Raw genomic sequence first — 23,761 nt, 5'->3', positions numbered from 1 at the left:
AGTTTAGTGATTTTTGTTTAGTAGAGACTGGGTTTCACCATGTTAGCCAGGCTGGCCTCAAACTCCTGGCCTCAAGTGATCCACCTGCCTTGACCTCCCAACATGTTGGGATAGGTGTGAGCCACTGCGTCCAGCCCACTTCTCAGTTACTTTTCTAAAATGTGCAAGGAACGTTTGTTTGACTATATCTAGTCAGGTGGAGTTTGTGCAATTGAGTGGACTGAGATGACAGACTGAGAAAGGGAGAAGGAAGCACATGGAGATAAACTGGCATAGGAGTGAAGACAAGGACACACCAGCTCTGTAGACTCAGAACAGCAGAGATAGGGCAGGTACTGGAGACAGGCTAGGTCAGATGAGAATGGAGTACTGGGGGCCTGGAAAGTCAGCCTGAGAAACAGGTGTGAAGCTACAAGAAAAAAAGGAGCTCTCTGCGGTTTGGGAGCAGAAAAGGGACGTTATAAAAACTGAGTACTTTAAAATCTGAAAACTCACGCCCATCATACTCATGAGGGATCTGAGGATGCACAGGATGTCAAAAGTGTGACACGCTTCAAGAATGAGAGGTGCTGGCCCTCAGGAGCACTGTCTCCCCACACACTCCACATTCGGCCTCCCTCAGGCCTTATTGTATGATAACGGTACAGATCCTGGTACATCAGGGCACCAAAGGACTGGAACCCAGAGCTCCCGCTTCGTTCAGAGAAGTGGAAGGGTTTGGTCTTAACTAAGCCCTTTAAAGGATGCTCCTGGCCCAAAAAGAGCCAGCTATTCTGGGTCTTTGTTTTCTCTTCTGGTGAGGGATGGTATGAGTACTCAGTTTGAAGTAGGCAGCATTTACTTTTTCTTACACATTACAGAAAACTCTCCCAGAGTTTAAATAGTTGGGCTCTGAGGCTGACATGCCTCTCAGCCAGAGCTGGAAATCTACTGTAGGAAAGAAGTTATTCAAATCTGAACTAAATTTGAACACGAGGAGACTGCTTAGACTGCTGTACTGTGAATGGAGTCTACCATTTTTTTTTGATGAGTAGGTGGTAGTGTCAGACTTGCTATGTGGAGCTACCCCTGGGATGGAACTTAGTAAGCACATCTTCCTTTCTGGGTCCTAAGTCTTCCTCCTATAGAGAAGAGACCTTTGGGACCCAAGCATTTTGCTTTATTACTCTGTCCTTTGGCTGCCGAGTGCAAACTGAGTCCTAATTACATACCTCTTTGGCCAAACCCACATTGATTAAACAACGGCTACACTGACAAGGGAAAGCCAGCTAAAAGGTACAAAAATGTTGCTGTAATGCTGCATATTGGGTGATTGTAAATGTTTTACAGTTCCAGTATATTGAGAATTCTGCACCAAATATAATAAAGCTTGGGGAAAATGACATATAGAGAATTATGTACAAGAAAGAAGTTACTATGACATAACATTCATTTACATGCATTTATTTAAAATTAGAACATTAAGAAAGAGGGGTCTCAGGATGGAGGGAGAATTTAAGGAGAGGAATAGAAGCATATGGCCACACATCAGTGAAGAAGATAACTGCCCATACTTTATGCAGAATGAATCATGAACGCTTACAAACAAATAGCTGGTAGTGAACAAAATTAACTACAGTATCATAAGACATCAAGGTTGAAGACCAGTCCTGCCTGGTACTTGGCACAGACTTTCTGTTCCCATCTTTCTTTCTGCCTCCTCTATTTTTCCATGGCTTGCCATTCCTCTCCCACAGCCCCAGGGTATCAAGACTTTGCTTGAATAAAGATTACAGTCAGAATTTTCTTCTCTTTACTGCAACCTGTGAAATAGAGATGAGGGTGGAAGAGTGGAGATTGCATAGGGCTGGAGCTATTGACACTGAGAGCAACAGCTAAGCCAAAGGATCTTTTTCCTCTGGCATCTCCTAAAGGACAGGCAGACCCTTTGTTGTGTGCATACATCAGTTCACACGCATGTGAGCACATACCCTTTGAAGAGAGTAGTGATAATAATATGTGTCACACTCATCACTATTTTTCTGAACAGTATCATTGGCAGTACAATTAGTTTTTAATTGTCCATATTGGCTTTAGGCCTTCTTTCCTTAATTCTGCCTAGTTAGGTGGACTCTTGTTTCTTGGCTTTATAGCTGAGCTAGGATGAAATTCAGTTTGTTTCAGACACCCCCCGACCCCACCACCCCCCTCACACACACACATACATAGAGAGAGAGACAGAGAGAAGAATCTGCACTCCAGTATCAGTTATAAATTTTAATTGAATTATCCACAATTTTGAATTTTTAACTCCTCCAGTTAGAATAAATAATCAAGAGTTTACTATAGTGCTAAAGAGTAGATATTAAGGAAAGACACAAGAATGAACATGAAGAGGTCCTTCTTTAGTAAGACCCTAGTCTTAAAGCTCTGTGGGATTTACAACTTAGAGCCACAAACTAACCAGCTCATCAGAGAATGACCTGTCAATACTGTCAATATCTTCTCTAACGAGGTAACACTATGGTATTGGCACCTGGGGAATTGTTTGTCTGTAGTGAGCTGACACACTGTATTTTCCAGTTCTGGGCTCTCACGGCAGCTTATGCCAGGATTCTGTACAAACTTGCAGCTGGGGGCCTTGTGGACCCTGTGCATCACTTCTGTGGAGTCATGGATGAGGTTATTGCTCCACTTGCACGATCTGTTTGCTTCTGAAACTTTTGTCCAGACTGTCATGTCATTGCAACACTCTTTGTCATTACCTGAACTGTTTCCCGTAGGGTCATTATGATGTAACCTTCTGAATGTCAGTAACGAGGAAGACAAATCATCCTTGGACATGCTGAGGCTGGTATTTTTAACTAACAGGATCGAGTTCATTAATATCTCAATGGTCTGTTTTTCTTGGGCACTTTTTGCCATGTCATATTGCATCTCTTCCTCTGTAAATTCTTCTTTAATTATCTTCATTGTGCTTTCTGATGCTTCTGCAAGAACCAGCCCCAGGCTGAGCAGCAGCAGAGGAAAGGTCTCCATCTCAGATGTAGTGTAATCTCTTCTGCAGTGAAGACAATAAATGAAAGATAAAATAAGAAGAAGATTAAAGAGGTAGTTCTTTCTTCCTCCTGACACTTATTCCTGGGAGTGACCCCTACATGTAGGTTAAAATTTTTACATCTGTGAATGGAACTATGATATAATAGAAACACAATCAGCTGTGGAGTCTGAAGACTCATGTTCAAATCCCTGCTTTTCTGCTTATAATTTATTCTACCTTATTTAACCCCAGTTTCCCCATCTGAAAAAAGTTGTGAAAATTACGTAAGGTGATATGTTTAAAGATCTACAACAAAGTATTTGTTTCTTATCCATTTCCCTTGGTCTATCATCTCATTGGTGGGGTGTAGAATCTCCATGGTGGGTCACAATTCTCACTCAACTCATCCCTCACCATTACCGTATCACCTATGGCCTCATATATATAGAACCTGGCACATGGTAGCCACTTGAAAACAAAATAAAACACACATTGCCATTTCCCCATCTCTCATTTCTTTTTCCACCCATTCTCAGTCATAAGATTTCTGTCTTGACAAGTTCCTTCAGCAAGTGGATCCTGTAGAGGAAGATTCCACTTTGTTGCAGAGCTGGAAGTGAAATTGTGTTTGTTTCCTGGGAGTTTCTGCTGTTGTGTCCAAGTGAGGGAAGGAGGGGCAAAGAGGGGTAGACAGGATCATATGAGATTAATACAGGAGACCATGTGGAATCAAGGAAGCTCAGGGAGAACTGAACAAAGTGTCCATTTGGCAGTCGGAATCCCAATGGCCTGGGCAGCACCATTGCTTCTTATTCTGTGAAATGTTTTCTGTCTATTTATACCAAAACCCAGCCATGACTTTTTTGTTTTCTGAAACCCTACAGCACGGATTAAGTTGCACTTCATTTTATATGATCTTTTTCATTTTTCTAGTTAGTTGATTAATGTTAATCTTTTCTCCTTCTTGTTAGGCTAAAAATTCCTTGAGCCTGAAACACAGTTTCTGATTATTTATACTTTTATTCATACAGAATCAAATAATGAACTGTAGATCAATAAAGAATCTGCACTCCAGGATCAGTTATAAATTTTAATGGAATTATCCACAGTTTTGGGTTCTTCACTCCTCCAGTTAGTATAAATAATCAAGAGTTTACCATAGTGTTAAAGAGTGGATGTTAAGGAAACAGGAAGAAGAGCAGAGCAGAAATTCTCAGTCTTTTTGAAACATGTAATTCAAGTGGGCAGCATTCATAGCTGCCTGGGTTTTATTCACTGTGTGTAATTACTGCACACACACTAATTTCTCAACGCTATTTGTTAACAACATAACATGACTTTACTAGTATATAAAATCCTTTACTTGAGGTTAATCCTGGAAAATCCCGAAAGAATGGTTATTTAAGTTAATAATTCTTTCCCTCTCTTTAGAATGATTCTATTTTCCTCTTTTTTATCTTCCACCTCTATAGCCTCCATCCCTTCTACATTGATCTCCTACATTATTACCCTTACTTCCCTCCTAATCATCCCTTCTTGACCCTCCAATTTCTTCTATACACTACTTTTCTAAAAACATAACTTGCAATGACACTCAGAATTTTTGAAACATTCCTCTTTGCTCACAGTAGGAAGTCTGATCCCCTGAGCCCAGTAGCCAATGCTCTACTTGCTCTAATCTCAATCTGCCTATCAGGATTTATTTTCCATTATTTTGCTACACAAACCTGCCTTAGTCCATCAGTGTGACTCTCTTTTTTTTTAATATACCCTATGCCATCTTTCCCACTTAGCTTCTTTCTTGAATGGCTATACTTTTCTGTCTCTTGAAATCCTTCAAAGCCCAGTTCAGATCTCATTCTTCATTTTACACATTTCATCACTGCTTAAGTCTACTAAACCCATTTCCAACTTCTCTGAACTTCTAATCATTCCCTTCTTATACTACTCATTTGATGTTATTATGTATGAACTTTTAAAACATTATATTTGAATTTAAAATGTCTGTGTGAGAAACTAGAGCAAAAACCTAGCACCAAAAATACATAAGCCTTAATTGGGTTAATGGATTATTGATAGATTATTAATAATTAAGTATATGCATCCAGATGTGTGCCCAAGGATGACTTGACCAAAGACCTGATGCATTTTGAAGGGAGAAAGGATGAGGGATTTATAGGGAATTTATTTTGTTTCCTAAACTTCTATATCCTATGCCATTGACATCATTAGTAAGGTGATAACAGGGAAACAGAAAGACCAGGAGGAGAAAAAAAAAAAACAGGAGGAAGAGCAGGGCAGAAATTTCCAGTCTTTCTGAGATATGTATTTCAAGTGGGCAGCATTCACAGCTGCCTAGGTTTTATTTGAAACTGCTAAGAGGTGCCCATTAAAAAAATATACCTGGCCGGGCACAGTCACCGGTGCCTGTGGTCTCATTGCTTTGGGAGGCCAATGTGGGAGGATCACTTGAGGCCAGAAGTTCAAGACTAGCCTAGGCAACATAGTGAGAATTCATCTCTACAACAACAACAACAACAACAACAAGCCAGTTGTGGTGGTACATGCCTATAGTCCCAGCCACTCAGGAGGCTGAGGGGAGAGATTTCTTGAGCCCAAAAGTCTGAGACTGCAGTAAGCATTGATCATACCACTGCACTCCATCCTGGGCAACAGAGTGAGACTCTGATTCTATATATCTGTATAATATATATATGTATATACATATTTAGATGCAGATGGATAGATGTAGATACACACACACCCAAACTACAAATGTCTAAAATGTCATAATTCATTTGAATTTAGTGTTGATCCCTGTTGAATGAAATTACTCTGAGGATAGATCCTATTGGTTCATCTCAGTTATACTTTTATCTGCAAGATATTTTTAATTAGAAAAGAGGAAGTTTGCTGAGGAAGGGGAGAAAAAGCACTGAAAAGGAAAGAAAAGACAATGAAACCTAGGGAGAGGGATAGGAAAAGGACTTGGAATTCAGAAAATAGATGTTGGAACCTAAAGGATGCATTTCATCCACTTCAAAGTTTTGCCCAGAAAATGATGCTACCAAGACCCAACAAATCATATGCTAGGGACCACCTACCTGTTCCTGTTAAGTTTCTATTCAGACGCTGAGGACTCTGTTTACCTGGTGACACCCAAAATTATATGGAGACAACAATGACAACAGAATTACCACAGAGAACTAGAAAATAAAACTCAGGTGAAAAACGGCCACCTAAGATGGAAGAAGCCATGAGATGAGTAAGCGTTGCCTGCTCACAAGGTTGCAAACTGTCCTTCACTTACGATTATCCCCCACCTCCCCCACCTCAATCTAATCAATCACATAGAACTTGATGGTTACAAGAGACAGAGCTAAAAACTAGCATAAATGCACCTTCTTCTTTGATATGACCTTGAACTAAGTCCAAATGAGCAATGAACAGCTGAAGTCTCTCAACTGAAAAGATCAGGACAGAGAGTGCTCTCCAAAGCCTGTGACCCACTCATGCCTGCTCTAGGTCACTGTAGGAGTCTCTAGCTCTCACATACAGGATTGAAATGCCATAGCTCAGAATTAGCGACAACAATAATCTGGCCTTTATTTGCCAATCGCCCCTTATTTCTTACCACCTCACAATACAAATTCTCCCCTCCAACAATGGCTATAATATAGCCATTTTCTATACTACCTAAGAAATAGAATTATAGACTAATAGACTTGGAAAGAACTTGAAACATTATCTAATTCAAGATCCTCACTTTACAGACAAGGAAACTAATGAATAGAGAAGAAGAGGACTTCATGAAATCCCCAGAATTAGAAGCCTCTCTTTCTCTTCCTTCTCCTTCTAGCTGTAAGGATACTACGCCTATAGCTGAATGTGGGGAAACTAAGCAGTAAGTCCAATTGTAAGAACTGAAAAGAGAAAAGAGTTAGTAGTCCGGCTCAAAGTCGGCTCTGTTCCTTCTGGAGATGCAAAGAGGAGATCACTGAGCTCTGAGAGTCTCAATCCCTTCCTGGGAAATCCTTATCTGTGTCTCTCTAAAGTCTTTAAGGGAAATGGTTTCAGACCAGTCAGGCTCCTTTCTTTATTTCAAGCCAAAAAGGGAGCTGCTGAACAGGAACAGATGCTCCTTCAGTTGTGTATGCTGTCTTTAAAAAAGACCCTAAGAGGTGACCTCTGTTGCTTCTACAGCTAGCAGTAGGGCTAGGATTAGGCTGAGGTTAATGAGACACTCACTCTAAGACCAAAATTTAAGAGGGTGCCAAAAAACTCAATAATCAAGATAAATAATATTTTAATGCAACAATTTTAGAAAATATTTAATTAATTAATTAACTTATTTATTTATTTTTGAGACAGAGTCTTGCTCTGTTGCTCAGGCTGGAGTGCAATGGCATGATCTCAGCTCACTGCAACCTCCACCTCCCAGGTTCAAGCATTCCTCCTATGTCAGCTTCCCAAGCAGCTGGGGTTACAGGCATGCACCACCACACCCGACCAACTTTTGTATTTTTAGTGGAGACGAGGTTTCACCATGTTGGCCAGGCTGGTCTCAAACCCTTGACCTCAAGTGATCCACCTGCCTCAGCCTCCCAAAGTGCTGGGATTATAGGTGTGAGCCAATGCACTTGGCCAGAAAATAAATTTAATGCAAAATAATCCCTGATGAACAAATGTTAAAATTGTAAATACCAGGATCTGACCCTGCACTGCATGTTACTCATGTAACTCATCTGACCCTAATCTTAGCCTTGTCAGATTGGATCTTCAAAATTTTGTGATAGATATTTTGAGCATCCAAGATTTTTGCATTAAGTTTGGTTTTATTAAAATACTGAAATCAAGGCCAGGCACGGTGGCTCACACCTGTAATCCCAGCACTTTGAGAGGCCGAGGTGGGCAAATCACCTGAGTTCGGGAGCTTGAGACCAGCCTGACCAACATGGAGAAACCCCATCTCTACTAAAAATACAAAATCAGCCAGGCGCAGTGGCACACGCCTGTGATCCCAGCTGCTTGGTAGGCTGAGGCAGGAGAATCGCTTAAACCTGGGAGGTGGAGGTTGCTGGTGAGCCAAGATCACGCCATTGTACTCCAGCCTGGGCAACAAGAGCGAAACTCCGTCTCAAAAAAAGACAAAGAAAATACTGAAATCAAATATATTCATCTAGGTTACCAGGTTTTTGGTCTTTTGGTGCCCTCTTAAATTTTGCGTCTAAAGTGAGTGGCTCATTCACTTTATCTTAATCTCAGTCTTGTCTCTCATCAAACGACCCAGAAATAAGGGACAAAAAATTGAAACACATGTAGAATTTATGGTTTAATTCAATAAAGATTCTTTTATTGAAGCAGAATAAAACAATCCCAACTAAGCAATACAGGAAGGATAAATTAATTACCAGTGGCTTCCCCTTCCACTCAAGGCATTGCCCCATGTCCACGGTTCAGGTCTGCCTCAGGCAGAGCCAGCTCCAATGCCATTGAGAGAAGAGATCTCAGACTCGGGAGCTGATCTTAAGTTATTTAACATAGCCCAGGAAAGTATCTGGCCTCAAGTCATCACAAGTGACAAGAACAAACCCCTCTGTGGTGAAATAGTGGTACCTGCAGGCAGGGTATCTTGTGCCCTCAGTGAGCTGACAGACTGTCATTTTGAACTTTGTCTCACTCTGAAAGCAGAAAATGGCCGAAAGGTTTTGGCAAGCTACCTTCTTGGGAGAAGTGCAAATACCATTGATTTTTCGAGGCCTCTCATGGATGAAGATGTGCTCCTTTTTACAAGTGTGGTCAGGTTCCCTGATGACTCTTTGTATGATCATGTGGTTGCAGTACCTTGCAGGAACGGGAACGTCATTCTGAGGGTAGTCCACATGCAGGTGTTCTAAGGTTGACGTCACTACTTCATCGTTCACCTCATTTTCCCAGAACAGAAGCACCAAGAAAATTATCACCATTATTATCATCAGAGGTAAGAGTGACTTCACATCTTTGGCTTTAACTGCTGTTGAGTAAGGGAAGATAGAAAGTAGCAAAGGACAGTCAGATTCCTCCTGCTCCAACCCCTGGCTGCTCCCCCATCCTTGGAATATTTTATTTCCTTCTCTCCACTAATTAAAATCACACTGACCTTGCAAGATCCAGCTGGAGGCATAGTTCCCCAAGAAAGCCTTTTCTGACCATGTCAGCTCTCAGAGTTTGGTATTGAGCAGTTCTCTAAATTATTCCTGCTGTATTTGTTTTGTTTCTACAAGTTCTTTGGCAGCATCTTTGACCACATCTCCTAGTTCTCAAATCCTTCAAAGTGCTCAACACAGAGCTGGACATACAGAAGGTGGTCAAGGTTATTCATATTGCTGAATAACCTTCTTTCCTATAATTTTCTCAACCTTAACTCCACCCAATTGCACATGATTTTAGTACCTTCTACTCATCTATTCTTCCCAGTTCCTTCCAAGTCCCTCCCTCTGTCAGTCCTGCTTGGCTCTGTGCTAGCTCCTCTCACCTGTCATTTTTCTGGTCGTTCTCACAGGTAACATAGCCTTTTGATCATGAATTTGAGAAAATCGCTTGTGTCTTGCTGTTCCCTGACAATAACTGATAGACAGCCTGTTGAATGTGGGGAGGGCCAAAGTAGAAAAAGGGAGGGACCTGCAGAGGGTGTGCTTGGGCACCGCTGGGGAGGAAAAGTTACCTTCAGCAAGAGAGTCAGGTAAGGCAGGTCCCGAATGTGTCCTCATTAAACAAGTGAGGACTTTTCAGAACATTTAGTGAAAGCCAATGTGTACCAGCCACAGTACTGTCTCCTTTCTAAATTTTCAATCAATCTTTATGACAAATATATGAAATTTTTCATTTCATTGACAAATAAATGAGTTGCAGAAAGGTTAAGGTGGAGATGGGAAGTGAGAAGGAAAGCAAGAGTCCCATCCTGTCAGTGCCAAACACTTGAATTTCAGTTTTAGCAAGTTTCATTTCCACGTGGTGTCTAGCACAGGACAAAAACAATTCCCTGGTAATAACATTAATCTTGATAAAAGATGGTCTCGATCTCCTGACCTCGTGATCCGCCTGTCTCGGCCTCCCAAAGTGCTGGGACTACAGGCTTGAGCCACCGCGCCCGGCCCAGATCCAGAATCTTGACCCTTTGTTGTAGTAAGACGTGACTTTTTTCAAACACCTACTATATAAAGGATTTTTGTCACCTATCGTAAGGGTCTTTCTTTTATCATTCACGTATTATTTAATTCAACATATATTTATTAAACACTACCTGTGCCAGGCACTCTTCGAGGTCCCTGGGACACACCAGTGAAAAGACAAATGTCCCTGTCCCCACTACTGGCTCTAATCAGTACCTCAATATGAAAATGGGTAATTAAAATAGAAGAACTGCACATTTATTCTGCCGTTCCTTCAGGAACTATATTCCTGGGCAACCAAATCGCTTCCATGTGCTGTGGAAAAGCTCTTCTTTAGAGAACAATGACAACTAATAAATATGAAAAGAATAATAAAATTAGAAAATCATCATTTTATAATCATTAATGAAATTATTAAGCCAGGCAAAAAGCATTTGCTGAGTGATAAAATTATTAAAAGAGAGCCTATATAAGGCTGGGCAGAGTGGCTCACGCCTGTAATCCCAGCACTTTGGGAGGCTAAAGCAGGAGGATCATGAGGTCAGGAGATCGAGACCATCCTGGCTAACATGGTGAAACCCTGCCCCTGTTAAAAATACAAAAAGTTGGGCATAGTGGCAGGCGCCTGTAGTCCCAGCTACTTGGGAGGCTGAGGCAGGAGAATGGTGTGAACCCGGGAGGCGGAGCTTGCAGTGAGCCGAGATCGCGCCACTGCACTCCAACCTGGGTGACAGAGCGAGACTCCATCTCAAAAACAAAACAAAACAAAAAACAAACAAACAACACACACACACACAAAGAGAGGCTATGGGGAACTTTGCAATGGAAGATCTGGTTGCCACCACCCAAACAGAAGTAGAAGGTGAATCTGCTGGGCCCTGAATCAATCAAGGTAATCCCATTCATGTGGGGCCAGTGAGAAGGAAAGGATGCACAGCTGGAAGCTTTTGGGAAGAGTGCACAGGGTGAGGATAAGCTGCTGTAACAAAGACATCATCAGGCCAGGCGCAGTGGCTCATGCCTGTAATCCCAGCATTTTGGGAGGCCAAGGCAGGTGGATCACTTGAGGTTGGGAGTTGGAGACCAGCCTGGCCAACAGGGTGAAACCCTGTCTCTACTAAAAATACAAAAATTAGCCAGGCATGGTGGCGTGTGCCTGTAATCCCAGGTACTCCAGAGGCCAACGCAGGAGAATCACTTGAACCCAGGAGGTGGAGGTTGCAGTGAGCCGGGATCATGCCTCTACACTCCAGCCTGGGCAACAGAGTGAGGCTCCATCTCAAAAAAAACAAAAACAAAAACAAAACAAGAAAACAAAGCCATCATCAGTAATCCAGTGACTTAAAGAAGTTACAAGGTGATTTCTTCCTGGCTTAACAGTTCAAGGTGAGCACTTCAGATTCCGTTCACACCATCATTCAGAAACTCAGAATTATTCATATATACTTTTCTGAAAACATAAAGCACTTTAGGAAAATATTAAGGACTAATTCAACTATATTATGGAGTGGAAACCTACCAGGTTATCTACTCAGACTTTTTTTTTTATTTAGATTTTTATTTTTAATTGACAAATAGTAATTGTATGTATTTATGAGGTTCAATGTGAAGTTTTGATATATATAGTACATTGTGGGATGTTATATCAAGCAAATTAACATATCCATTACTTTTTTAATAGTGCAGATCCTTTTTTAATAGTGAGAACATTTAAAACCTACTCTTTGAATACTTTTGAAATCTACAAAATGGCAGCATGGCCCAGGAGTGTGACTGGCAGTGAAGGAGCTGGGAAGACCTTGGATGCAGGAAGGTCATTTAAAGCAAAAGGTGCTCCCCTAACTCCACGATTTTTCTGGCCTTTTCCTACTTCTCTATCACCCAGAAGCTACCTTTGAGCACCTCTCTTAAGACTAAAAGGTTGAAAGTGCCTCTGAATTGGGACCCGATTTCTTTCCTTTTCTGTTTATTTTCACTAAGGAGCCCCCCGAACTATTTTCATCTCCTACTCAGGTGATGAAAAGAGTCAGATGATATCCTGAGTTTCTAGCAGTGGAAGTAGGCCTTGCTCATGAGGAAATCTAGGCTGGTTCACACACACTCTTAGTCACCCCATGGAAGTTCACATATCGAGAAATATTTCTTTTTTTTTTTTTTTTTTTTTTTTTTTTTTTTGAGACGGAGTCTCGCTCTGTCACCCAGACTGGAGCGCAGTGGCCAGATCTCAGCTCACTGCAAGCTCCGCCTCCCGGGTTCACGCCATTCTCCTGCCTCAGCCTCCCGAGTAGCTGGGACTACAGGCGCCGCCACCTCGCCCGGCTAGTTTTTTGTATTTTTAGTAGAGACGGGGTTTCACCGTGTTAGCCAGGATGGTTTCGATCTCCTGACCTCGTGATCCGCCCGTCTCGGCCTCCCAAAGTGCTGGGATTACAGGCTTGAGCCACCGCGCCCGGCCGAGAAATATTTCTAAGAGCAATGCAAAGGCCGTGGGACTTTATCAATCCCTCCAGGAACCCTTTCTTAAACTAACCACCCACCTCTCTTCCTTGAGTGTCTACAAGAAGCTTTTCTGTGGTTCCAGCACATAACTTCCTATGTGGTGCTACAGGAGGTTTATCTGGCCTTCTCCTTACATGGTGCGGGCCTCTGGAGAGCAAGAGGAATGTGCTTGTTCTCTCTAGCACACTGCCTGGTATTTCTGAAGAGATCAAAAAATGTTTGTGGAGTGGATGAATGGGTGAAAGATGTCAGATGTTTCCCCTCTTCTGCCAGTGAGTAGCGGTGTGATCATGGGAAAGTCCTGTCACTGCTCAGGGTCTGCATTGCTTCAGCTCTAAAATGGGGGTAATAAAAAAGAATAAAGGAAGAATTTGACTATTTATAAGGTCTCACTCTGCTTTTACAAACTAAAGTTCTGAGCTAAATTAAAATGAACTCAATGACCACTCTCCTAAGATGACAATGCTCTGGCTACAAGTTTTATTTTCCCCCACCCTGAGGGAATATGAGGTGGTCTCTGCCTCCCAGCCTGGAGTGCAGGGGAGCAGTAGCAACCGGGGAGCTGGAACCTGAGTAGCAGACCCTGAAGTGGGAGCTCTGACTCAGGAGTGTGGTGGAGCAGTTCTGTGAACGTGCCTCAGAATTAGCATTCGGTCGAAGGGACACCTTCCTAAATCCGGAACACTTACTACTGGGGAAAAAAGGCACGAGACACCCCTACTCTGGAGGGTTCATTGTCTACTTTTGGCAATTGCAGAGCTGTTTTCTTGACAAGGTATGAAATGAAGGATTTGTGCGGTGCCCTCGTAAGCCCCTGGGCACTATTCCAAACCCCGTCCTACTACCGCACCTGTCCCCTTGTCCAGGTGAAGTAGACAGACTGGGGCCTGTACGTGTCCAGAACACGCTGCTCCTGATCATGGGCAGGACATGTTCTGACGAAGCCATCACCTCAGCCCTGCAGGGATAGGCCTGTACTATGCACATGGGAGGTCCCGTTCTCCCTTGCAGAAAAACAAGTCATTTTTTGCTTTATAACTTTCCTTGTGTCTCTGAAATGATTGCCACCAGGCAGTAGCCCAAGGAAGACCAGGCTAAGAGAAAGTTGCCTAAGCCTGTCTTTCTAACAGCTTCTGGGTAGGACCCTGCCTTCAGTTTTCCACTTCTGAGAATGCTTTGATCACAGCTTATCTGGCTTCTCCTGTGTGTCCCCAGGCTAAGCTCTCAACAGTTCCCTTTGAATTCTCCTTGAGGAAGGACCATTAACCAGCCTTCCCATATGGCACCTCCCGGACATTCATATCTTTCATAGCACTCCCAGGCTCGAAATAACATAATTGTCCCCTGACCCCAAATAATCACGAAGGCCCTAAAGAACTCAGATGTGGTAAAAACAGAAACTCCCACGGTGAAACCCCACCTCTGTTAAAAATACAAAAAATTAGCGGGTGTGGTGCTGCGCGCCTATAGTCCCAGCTACTCAGGAGGCTGAGGCAGGAGAATCACTTGAACCCAGGAGGTGGAGGTTGCAGGGAGCCAGGATTGTGCTACTGCACTCCAGCCTGGATGACAGAGTGACACTCCGTCTCGAAAAAAAAAAAAAAAAAAAAAACCAGAAACTCCCTTTTCATAACCACTTAACTAGAGCAGAATAAGCAGTGAGCCGAGAGTTGTGAAAGCTGGATTCCAGGCTTGACACGGACCCTGCCACTAACTAACTCTGTGACCCTGAGCTTCATTCCATGGGTCTCACTGGCCTCCTTTGAAAGTGGCCGGGAGTTGGCAGAATTGGTGAGATGGAGGAGGTGAAAGCAACTCACAGTTTTAGAGGCGAAAAAGCACCTCAGACTACACCATTCTCTGAAGCAGGGCTCTATGCTTGTGTATTGGAAAGCTGAACTGTGGCTCCCAGGGGCTCAGCCACGTTTCCAGCAGCTTGTTCTGGACACGTACAGGCCCCAGTCTGTCTACTTCACCTGGACAAGGGGACAGGTGAGGTAGTAGTAGGGGGTTTGGAATAGTGCCCAGGGGCTTATGAGGGTGCCATACAAATCCTTCATTTCACACCTTGTCAACCCTACTGCACCACAGTAATCTTTTTTAAACACAAATCCAGTTATGTGATATCCACTTTCTCCACCTAAAATGTGTCAATGGCTTTTCATTAGTCTTAAGGTAATGACCACAGTCCTCACCTCTGCCTACCAGGCCTTGCATAGATGGCCTCTCCTCAAACCGCTCTCTCTCCATCTTCTATTCCTGCCGTGCACTCCTCTTTCTAGTTCCTTCAACTCTTTGGGCTTTCTTCCAACTCAAGGTTTTTGTTTGTTTGTTGTTGTTCTTGTTGTTTGTTGTTTTGAGATGGTGTCTTGCTTTATTGCCCAGGCTGGAGTGCAGTGGTGCGATCTCAGTTCACTGCAACCTCTGCCTCCTCAGATCAAGCGATCCTCCTGCCTCAGCCTCCCAAGTAGCTGGGATTTCAAGCGTGCACCACCATGCCTGGCTAATTTTTGTATTTTCAGTAGAGACAAGGTTTCACCATGTTGGCTAGGCTAGTCTCAAACTCCTGTCCTCAAGTGATCTTCCTGCCTCGGCCTCCCAAAAGTGCTGGGATTACAGGCATGAGCCACTAGGCCCAGCCCAACTCAAGGTTTGTTTTTTTTTATTGTCGTTGTTGGTTCCACTAAAGTAACCGTCAAAAAGATGAATGAGCTTTATAAAGAAAAGCTCTCTGATATTATGAAGAGCAAAATATAGCTCTTTTTGGCTATGAAAATATATTATTTCATTTACTCAATATTTATTGAGCAAATAGTTGTTGAACATTTATTGTATTCCAGGCACTGTGCTTAGAACAGAGATTTCTACAGGAAAGCAGACAGATGTTGTCTCTGCCCTCATGAAACAGTCAGACAATTTTTTAAAGCTAAGAAATATAATACATGTATTATGTTAGTGATAAGGACCACAAGAGAAATTGCAGGGTTTTATGCAAGCAAAACAGACTACTTCACTTATTCTGGGTTTTCTGGGAAGGCTTGTCTAAGGAAACGAAGGACGCATAGGTTCACCAGGCAGAATGGGGAAGGTGAGTGGAGTAAGGAACGCTCCATAGTGAGAGAACCAGACTATGTGGCCGCAGCATGAGCTGTAGTACCCGGTGGCAGAGGTGCTGCTTGGATGGGTCCCAGTGGAAACATGGGAGGCAGTGAACAGGTCTCCCGCGAGTGTGAAGAAGGCACTGAAGCGATTGGAAGCTCACAGCACCAAGAAGGGATGCACCTTCGCCAGCAGAGTTGGATAGGCATTTCTGATTGTACTATCTGAAGTAAACGCTCAGTCCCTGCTGGACACGGCACAGCTAAAGGACCTTCAGGCATAAGTTGGGTTCCTGGGGGCCCAAATGCACAGCTTGGAGCAAAACCTGGGGGTAAAGGACCTCCAGGTGCAAGCAGCGTACTTAGAGGCTCAGATAAACAGCCTGGAGCAGGAGCTGGAAATAGCTGTTGGCATGACCTTGAGCCCGTCCTCCAGGCGGGACACTCCCGCTTGGTCTGATCCTGAGGAGGCTTCTTCTGCTGCGGGCTTGTCCTGTGATCCATCAGAAGGTTGGGACCCGAGGGGAGCTGATGGGACCCGAGGGGAGAGCCCAGAGGCCCCCCCACAGTGGTGGAATACACCTCTTAGAGTGCTTATACTCCCACTGAGTTGCAGGAGTTAGGTGAACAATGCAGGGAGCACCCAGCGGAGCTCCTCCCTGCCTGTCTACCCCATTTTGGGGATGAGGGGGCTGACAGCATTTCTCGCTCTGCCTCCGAGATGGAGAAGCTGGCTTCTATCATAATCACCCCCTCGCTTCATTAGTGGCTGCAGCTGTGCCGGCAGTTGGCACAAGGGCAAGGTGAACACATGTTAATCGAGTGGCTGATGGCCGCCATATGGACTCTTAGGAATGATGCCGGATACCGGAAATTGTGAGTAAATGGCTATCATATGCTGATTTGGTATAGGTATCCCTGGGGATGGGTATGCGGCAGGCTATGTTTGATCTGAATACCTAGAGGCTAGATGATGAACATTTTATCGCCCAAATGAGGGATCCTGTGCTGGGCTGGCAGCCTCCGAGTGCTTTTGGCTCTCTAGCTGCTGTTCTTACTCCATATGTGGGGTGCCGCATAGAGGAAGTGACTACTGCTATGGCAGCCCTCGAGGAGGCGGAAGGCCATCAGCGGGACTGGGGAATCCGCGCCATAAAGAAGGGGAGGATGCCCCCTGCACAGGTAACCACCCTGCGAAATAAAAAGGGACCCCAGCGGGTGACCCGTATGCAGATGTGGATGGATTTACTTGCAGCTGGGCTTGCTGGGAAGAAACTGACAGGAAACCCAATGGAATGCTGCTGGCTCTGTGGAGGCAATTGTCCCTCCAGCAGCAATTACGGAAAATACCCAAGGGGGCAAAATACTGTTGCTCAACCCAGCCCCGCCCGGACACGGCAGCTCAAGGACTATTTGCAGAAGGGTGAAGAGACCGGGCTCTTCCTGTTTGATTAGGGAACTGGCTGAAGTGCTTGGCTTGGTGGGGGGACCGGATGACTGGTGGCCTCATGTGAAACTGGCAATCCACTAATCCTCCACCAATGTACAGCAGGTCCTAGCACTGGTAGATACTGGTGCAGACTGCAGTCTTGTTTATGGGAACACAGATAAGTTTCCGGGAAAAGCTGCATTCATTGATGGTTATAGGGGCCAGTCAGTGAAAGTGAAACCTGTGTCTCTGCATCTTGGCTTCCAGCCTGTACACTATCTATGTTTCTCCTATACCTGAATATATTCTGGGGGTGGACATTTTGCATGGTCTGGACTTACACACCATGGCCAGAGAATTCAGACTCCAGGTTCAGGTAGTAAGGCCGGTACTGCGTGGGCTTACACACGTCACCAGCCCCAAGTTCTGCCACAACCCCAACAGGTTATCTCCATTCTTCAATACCATTTGTCAGAGGGGCATACAGAGATAACTGAGATGATTAAAAAGTTAGAGGAGGTGCAAATAGTGTGTGACATCCATACCCCCTACAGTTCCCTGGTATGTCCGGTCGGAAAGCCTGATGGGACTTGGAGGATGAGAGTGGATTCCCAGGAGTGAATAAGGTGACACCCCCTCTGCATGCAGCTATACCATGGATTTGAGGGACTACCTGACAATGGAACTGGGACAGTACCACTTTGTAGTGGTCTTAGCTAATGGATTCTTCTCCATCGACATTGCTCCAGAGAGCCAGAAATAGTTGGTCTTCACATGGGAAGGGTGACAATAGACTTTCACTGTGCTGCCACAGGGCTGTGTGCATAGCCCCACCATTTGTCATGGTCTTGTTGCCATGGACTTAGATGCCTGGAAATGTCCAAAAGGGGTCTGTCTGTTTCATTACATTGATGATACCATGTTAACCTCTGATTCTCTTGCAGATTAAGAAGCAGCAGTGTCCCTCTTGCGGCAAGAGTTGGCAGCATGCGGTTGGTATGTCAACAAATCCAAGGTCCAAGGGCCCGGATTGTCTGCCAAATTCTTGGGAGTTGTTCGATCAGGTAAGACAAACGCCATACCAGAGGCTGTCATTGATAAAAGCCAGGCATGCCTCCGACCCACCACGGTGAGGCAACTGCAAGCTGTTGTGGGCCTCTTGGGGTACTGGCAGGTATTCGTACCCCATTTGACTCAAATGATAAAACTGTTGTACCACTTAACAAAAAAGGGGGCTACCTGGGATTGGGATGATGAGGCTGAAACAGGCTTTCCGACTGCCAAGCAGGCCATTCAGCAAGCACAGGACTTACAAGGAATTGATCAGGGGTGTCCATTTGAACTTGATGTACATGTAGCCACAGATGGTTTCGGCTGGGCCTACAGCAGCGCACGGAGCACTTTAGAATGCCAATAGGTTTTTGGTCCCAGCTGTGGAAGGGAGCTGAGCTCTGGTATTCACTGATAGAGAAGCATTTAGCTGCTCTATATGCTGCTGTTCAGGCCTGTGAGAGCTTGACAGGAAGGGTTGCAGTCACTGTGCGGATGACTTACCCAACAGCAGCGTGGGTGCATTCATGGGTAACAACCCCCCAGACTGGGGCAGCACAGACATCCACATTAGCAAAGCGGGGTGCCTTAGAACAGCAGAGTATACTAAGTACAAGTCTATTAGCAGCAGAGTTACAAGAAGTTTTAGGGGCTGTAGTCCTAATGCAAGATAAGGCCATGGGACCTGAGGCACCCCAGACCTTGAGCCATCACCATTTAAAGAAGGGCGCCCTCCCATTCCTGATGGGGCACGGTATACAGATGGGTCCAGCCGGGCTGCTACTGCTGCCTGGACTGCTGTAGCAGTCCAGCCTAGCACCGATACCATATGGTTTGATAACGGGTGTGGACAAAGCAGCCAAAGGGCTGAACTTAGAGTGGTGTGGACGGTGATTACTAAGAAGGAGTCGCCTATAGTACTTTGCACCAATAGCTGAGCAGTCTGTCGAGGTTTAACTTTGTGGTTGACTACCTGGAAGTTACAGAATTGGCTTGTAGGCCATGGGCCCATTTGGGGCCAAACCACATGGAACGACCTCTGGGAAATAGGTCATCAGAAAGATGTAACTGTCTATCGTGTGTCAGGTCATGTGTCTTTGGCCACCTCCGGTAATGATGAGGCAGATGCCTTGGCCAGGGTCTGATGCTGAGAGTCAGCACCTACACAAGATGTAGCCTTGTGGCTACATAGGAAACTGGGACATGCAGGGAGTAAACGAATGCAACAGGTCAGTAGGCACTGGAGTCTGTCTTTGCCGTTGCAGGACATTTTGGAGCACTGCTGGAAGTGCCCAGCGTGTGCTCAGGCATACCCCAAACGGAGGCACTGCCCAGTGTAACACAGCAACTAGGCCAGATGCCCTTAACCAGATGGGAAATAGATTCCACTGGGCCACTGCCAAAATCACAGGGCTACACATATGCCTGTAGATACAGCCACTGGCTTGTTGTTTGCCTACCCTCGCAGGGCGGCTGACCAGCAACACACCATTCGAGCCCTGCAACACTTATGTGCCTTATATGGCTATCCCCTGGCTGTTGAAAGTGATAGAACACATTTCACTGGACAGCAGGGACAACAGTGGGCACAGCAGATGGACATACAATGGGGATTTCATGTTTCTTATAACCCACAAGCCGCTGGCATGATTGAGCAATATAACGGACTCCTGAAGAATGGGTTACAGTTGCATGTTGCTCCCCCATCTTTGCAGGGCTGGAGTTCCAACTACTTACAAGGAATTGATCAGGGGCGCCCATCCGGACCTCATGTACATGTGACTACAGATGGTTTCAGCTGGGACCTATGGCAGCGCATGGAGCACTTTACACCAATAGGTTTTTGGTCCCAGCTGTGGAAGGGAGCTGAGCTCCGGTATTCACTGATAGAGAAGCATTTAGCTGCTGTATATGTTGTTCTTCAGGCCTGTGAGAGCTTGACAGAATGGGCTGCGGTCGCTGTGCAGAACGACTTACCCAATAGCAGCGTGGGTGCATTCATGGGTAACAACCCCCCAGACTAGGGCAGCACAGACATCCACACCCAGGTTGGACCGATTACTTGCAAGGAATTGATCAGGGGCCAGTGCAACACATTTGCCATCTGGTTAAGGGCATCTGCCCTACCATCACTTAAAATTTTGTGTTAAAATTTTGAACGAGCGACCACGAAAATGTGGCCTAGCCCTGGTGGAGACGCTGTTACCCTGGGCCACCATCCAGCTACAGATACACACCAAGGATGCCCTCCTCTGACCAGGTGTGGGGACAAATGCCTGTCCCAACGCCCCTGAAGGCAGGGGAACAGAAAAGCTGGTGTTGGCCATGGACCCTCCAAGCCCCCCATTGCAAGTGGTTAGCTATTGTAGCCCCCTGGGGGGAGCATCTGCAGTATGACTTACATGTGACTTCTTGGGTATTTAATGTGTGACCTCCACAATTGACCATTCATAGGGGAACGGCCAGGGAAGGGACCCTCCTATATATGTACTGTCTATGTGGCCTATTTTGAGCTCCCTGTGACTTTGGCTTGGGTACAAGCCCCAAAAGAACCATGGGGAGCTGAGAAGGTGTGGTATCATCACCCAGGGCAGAAGCCCTTGGCAGCTGCATTGCTACCCAGAGAAGAAAAGTTAGCCTGTATTGGCCGGGCGCGGTAGCTGATGCCTGTAATCTCAGCACTGTGGGAGGCTGAGGCGTGTGGATCACCTGAGGTTAGGAGTTCGAGACCAGCTTGACCAACATGGTGAAACTCCGTCTCTACTAAAAATACAAAAAATTAGCCAAGGGTGGTGGCGCATGTCTGTAATCCCAGCTACTTGGGAAGCTGAGACAGGAGAATTGCTTGAACCCAGGAGTCGGAGGTTGCAGTGAGCCAAGCTTGTGCCACTGCACTCCGGCCTCAGCAACAGAGTGAGACTCTGTCTCAAAAAAACAAAATAAAAGAAAAGTTAGCCTGTATTTTGCCTGAGGGACGTGATCTACCCGTTAATACCTATGCCTGCTTTGTTTTTCTGGCTACAGGCTGACATGCTCCCACAGCACTATGGACTGGGCCCACACCTACGCTGATGTGACCAATGTCTCCAACTGTTGGATCTGCTCCACCCTTCCAGCAGCAGCTGCAAACAGTTTGCCCTGGAACGTGTATCCTGCTTCTGTGAAGAACTGGACATGGCTAGAAGCTTGGGGTCCCACGGACAATGGGTGGGATGCCACAGGGCGGGCTTTGGATAGAGGACATCACAAAACCCATGGCAAACTTGCCCCCTGGCTGACTCCTAGTGTCCATGATGGATGGGGCTGGCCAATGGAAGAACACGTGGTGCCCCCATTGCAGGTATCACAATGTATAGAGCAGCACTGGGGTAAAGTCACTGTGGGATGGTTGCCTACTGAGGTTTGTGCAAATATAACATGTGTCACCTCACCAAGGGTGTGGTGGAACAAGCGGCCTTACCAAGGCTAGGCCCGCACGGACTTTGTGTTCCCTGGGAGTTTATGGGTCTGTGGGGACACACGATGGCCATATTGGCCACCCAATTGGACTGGATATTGTACCTGGGGTTGGCCCTATGTGCCTGCCACTGTGCTTCCCACATTGACTAGTCGTGGCATAACTCGGAGCCACTGTGTTCCAGCTTTTTGCCAGTGCATCAGGCCCCCTGGTGGTTCTATCCCTTAGCAATGACTATCCCTGGAGCAGGCATCATTACTGTAGAAAAGCAGGTTGCAGCCCCTTTGCAGACCACACAGCTCGGGCCTGAGGTGCCCTCCTTTGGTTAACTGATGAAGTTGATCAGATCAGGAAGGTGGCGCTGCAAAACCGGACGGCCTTAGACATAGTCGCAGCTGCCCAAGGTGGCACCTGTGCCCTTGTAGGGACACAATGTTGTACATTTATCCATCACAATCACTGGAATACAATGGCAGCTTTACAAGGGGTGTCATAGGAGATTAAGGTGACTGAGTACCTTACTGATGACCGCCTGCAGAGACAGTGGGCGTCTTTGGGCTCTGGCCTACATTGGGCTCTCATAATCATAGGTAGCATAGCAGGAATATTAGTGGTAGGTTGTTGCTCTCTGTGTTGTGGCTGTGGCCTATGGGTCCAGGGTGTGCCATATGTGCACGGGTCCCCACCAGAAGGATTCCTAGTCCTAGGGGGTGGAGTGTGAGGAACATGGCTGTGTGCGGTCAAGCAGGCATAGGGCAGCAGGCATAGGCCAAGGTAAACAGCCTAGATGACTCATCAGGATTGGGGCACAAGCGCACAGTTCCATATCTTATATAATCATAGCCATGTAGGCACAACATAAAGAAGCTCCCCACCTGGCTCTCAGTCACTATCGTTTGCGTAGTGTATAAATGTAACACTGACCCTGTGAAGGGGCTGCTGAAGAAAGCCATGTCTCATTTACCTGCTGTCTCTTGAGTGTTCTTCCAGCTCCCTGCCCCACGTCCACCCACTCCCCTCAGCCCTCAGCTGGGGCTAGAACCTAACCCTGAGCATGACAGAGATACACAGACGGTTGTAAGCAGAGAAACGACAAGCTCCTAGGATTTGAAAGGATCATTCTGACTACTTTGTGGAAAATAGATTTGAGGGCACAAGGACAAAACAGAGAGACCTGCTAAAGGGCTGCTGCAATAGGGCAGATGAGAAATGGTGATGGCTTCGACTAGAGCAGTGGTGGTGGAGGAGGTGGTGAGAAATGTTTGAATTCTGGAAATATTCTGATGACAGAGCCAACATCATTCGTTAAGGGATTGAACATGAGTTGTAACAGAGAGGAATAAAGGATAATTCCAAGATTATTGGTTTCATAGTTCTTCTAAATATCTGAAGAAGTATCAGAAGTTAAATACTCAACAGTGTAGCTAGGAATTAAGTGAAAAATACCTGTGATTTCTAGTTTTTGTTCATCAGATGAGTCAGGACACATCTGGCTGAACTGTAGGATGTAAACACTGAATACCCCACTGGTAGCGGGGGAATAGAGATGAGGAGGGTGTTCTGAGGGTCTAGCCGTTGCATACAGTGAAAGCCTCCCTCCCCCCAACACACGCAGCCACATACCCTTCTCAAATAAGCAGAGTGAACCACTAGGCTGTCTTTTCCCTCTTTGAGTTTCTTGCTCATACCACAGTCCATTTCTGTGGCTTGGAAAGTAAGGAGGATTGCAGAGGCAATAATTTGGCACATGGTTGTACCCAAAAGAAAACGTAACTAGGGAAGATCAAGGACCAGCTAGAAGGGGGTCATTCTGAGGAATGAGAGTAGGACACAGGGTTCTTATAGAGTTACCCCGCCCTATATCGTCTCTGGCTGTGGCCTGTAGAGGTACTTGGTAGTATATGTAGCCCCCAGGGCAATTCCAGTTACATCTTGGGAGCTTTTTTTCTGAAAAATAACCATTCCTATGCTGGGCATGGTGGCTCACAATGGTAATCCAAGCACTTTGGGAGACTGAGGCGGGTGGATCACGTGAGGTTAGGAGTTCGAGACCAGCCT

The 23,761-nt window shown here is 45.5% G+C and overlaps 2 protein-coding genes across 4 annotated transcripts; one reads left to right on the top strand and one right to left on the bottom strand.

The window, feature by feature from the left end:
* Positions 1–1,429: 1,429 nt before the first annotated feature.
* On the bottom strand, positions 1,430–9,614 carry RNASE11 (ribonuclease A family member 11 (inactive)). 2 transcript variants are annotated; one of them, XM_010377076.2, is made up of 3 exons: positions 9,534–9,614; positions 8,864–9,032; positions 1,430–3,040 (listed from the first exon to the last, which is right to left on the bottom strand). In XM_010377076.2, the coding sequence occupies exons 1-3, from the start codon at positions 9,565–9,567 to the stop codon at positions 2,419–2,421; spliced, it is 825 nt and encodes a 274-aa protein (XP_010375378.1). In that variant the 5' UTR covers positions 9,568–9,614; the 3' UTR covers positions 1,430–2,418. The 2 variants fall into 2 exon arrangements, with proteins under 2 accessions (XP_010375378.1, XP_010375379.2); XM_010377077.2 differs by lacking the exons at positions 8,864–9,032; positions 9,534–9,614 and adding an exon at positions 8,740–8,822.
* On the top strand, positions 8,673–22,963 carry LOC104673128. Of its 2 annotated transcripts, XM_010377074.2 has the most exons (4): positions 8,673–8,999; positions 11,852–12,000; positions 18,141–18,260; positions 21,271–22,963. In XM_010377074.2, the coding sequence occupies exons 3-4, from the start codon at positions 18,184–18,186 to the stop codon at positions 21,713–21,715; spliced, it is 522 nt and encodes a 173-aa protein (XP_010375376.1). In that variant the 5' UTR covers positions 8,673–8,999; positions 11,852–12,000; positions 18,141–18,183; the 3' UTR covers positions 21,716–22,963. The 2 variants fall into 2 exon arrangements, with proteins under 2 accessions (XP_010375376.1, XP_030785665.1); XM_030929805.1 differs by lacking the exons at positions 8,673–8,999; positions 11,852–12,000 and adding an exon at positions 16,870–16,949 and having other exon boundaries at positions 21,271–21,925.
* The last annotated feature ends 798 nt before the right edge of the window (positions 22,964–23,761 follow it).

Source organism: Rhinopithecus roxellana, chromosome 5 (assembly GCF_007565055.1).
Source record: "Rhinopithecus roxellana isolate Shanxi Qingling chromosome 5, ASM756505v1, whole genome shotgun sequence".
In the NCBI taxonomy this organism is placed as follows: Eukaryota; Metazoa; Chordata; class Mammalia; order Primates; family Cercopithecidae; genus Rhinopithecus; species Rhinopithecus roxellana.
This window is presented reverse-complemented; position numbering and strand designations above follow the sequence as displayed.

Coding starts and splice junctions, on each gene's coding strand:
- LOC104673128 (XM_010377074.2), top strand. CDS start 18,184: ATGCGGTTGGTATGTCAACAAATCCAAGGTCCAAGGGCCCGGATTGTC. Junction 18,261..21,270: donor CTTGGGAGTTGTTCGATCAG/GTAAGACAAACG, acceptor TTCTGGCTACAG/GCTGACATGCTCCCACAGCA.
- RNASE11 (XM_010377076.2), bottom strand. CDS start 9,567: ATGTTACCTGTGAGAACGACCAGAAAAATGACAG. Junction 9,033..9,533: donor AACGACCAGAAAAATGACAG/GTGAGAGGAGCT, acceptor CTTACTCAACAG/CAGTTAAAGCCAAAGATGTG. Junction 3,041..8,863: donor GACGTTCCCGTTCCTGCAAG/GTACTGCAACCA, acceptor TCTTCACTGCAG/AAGAGATTACACTACATCTG.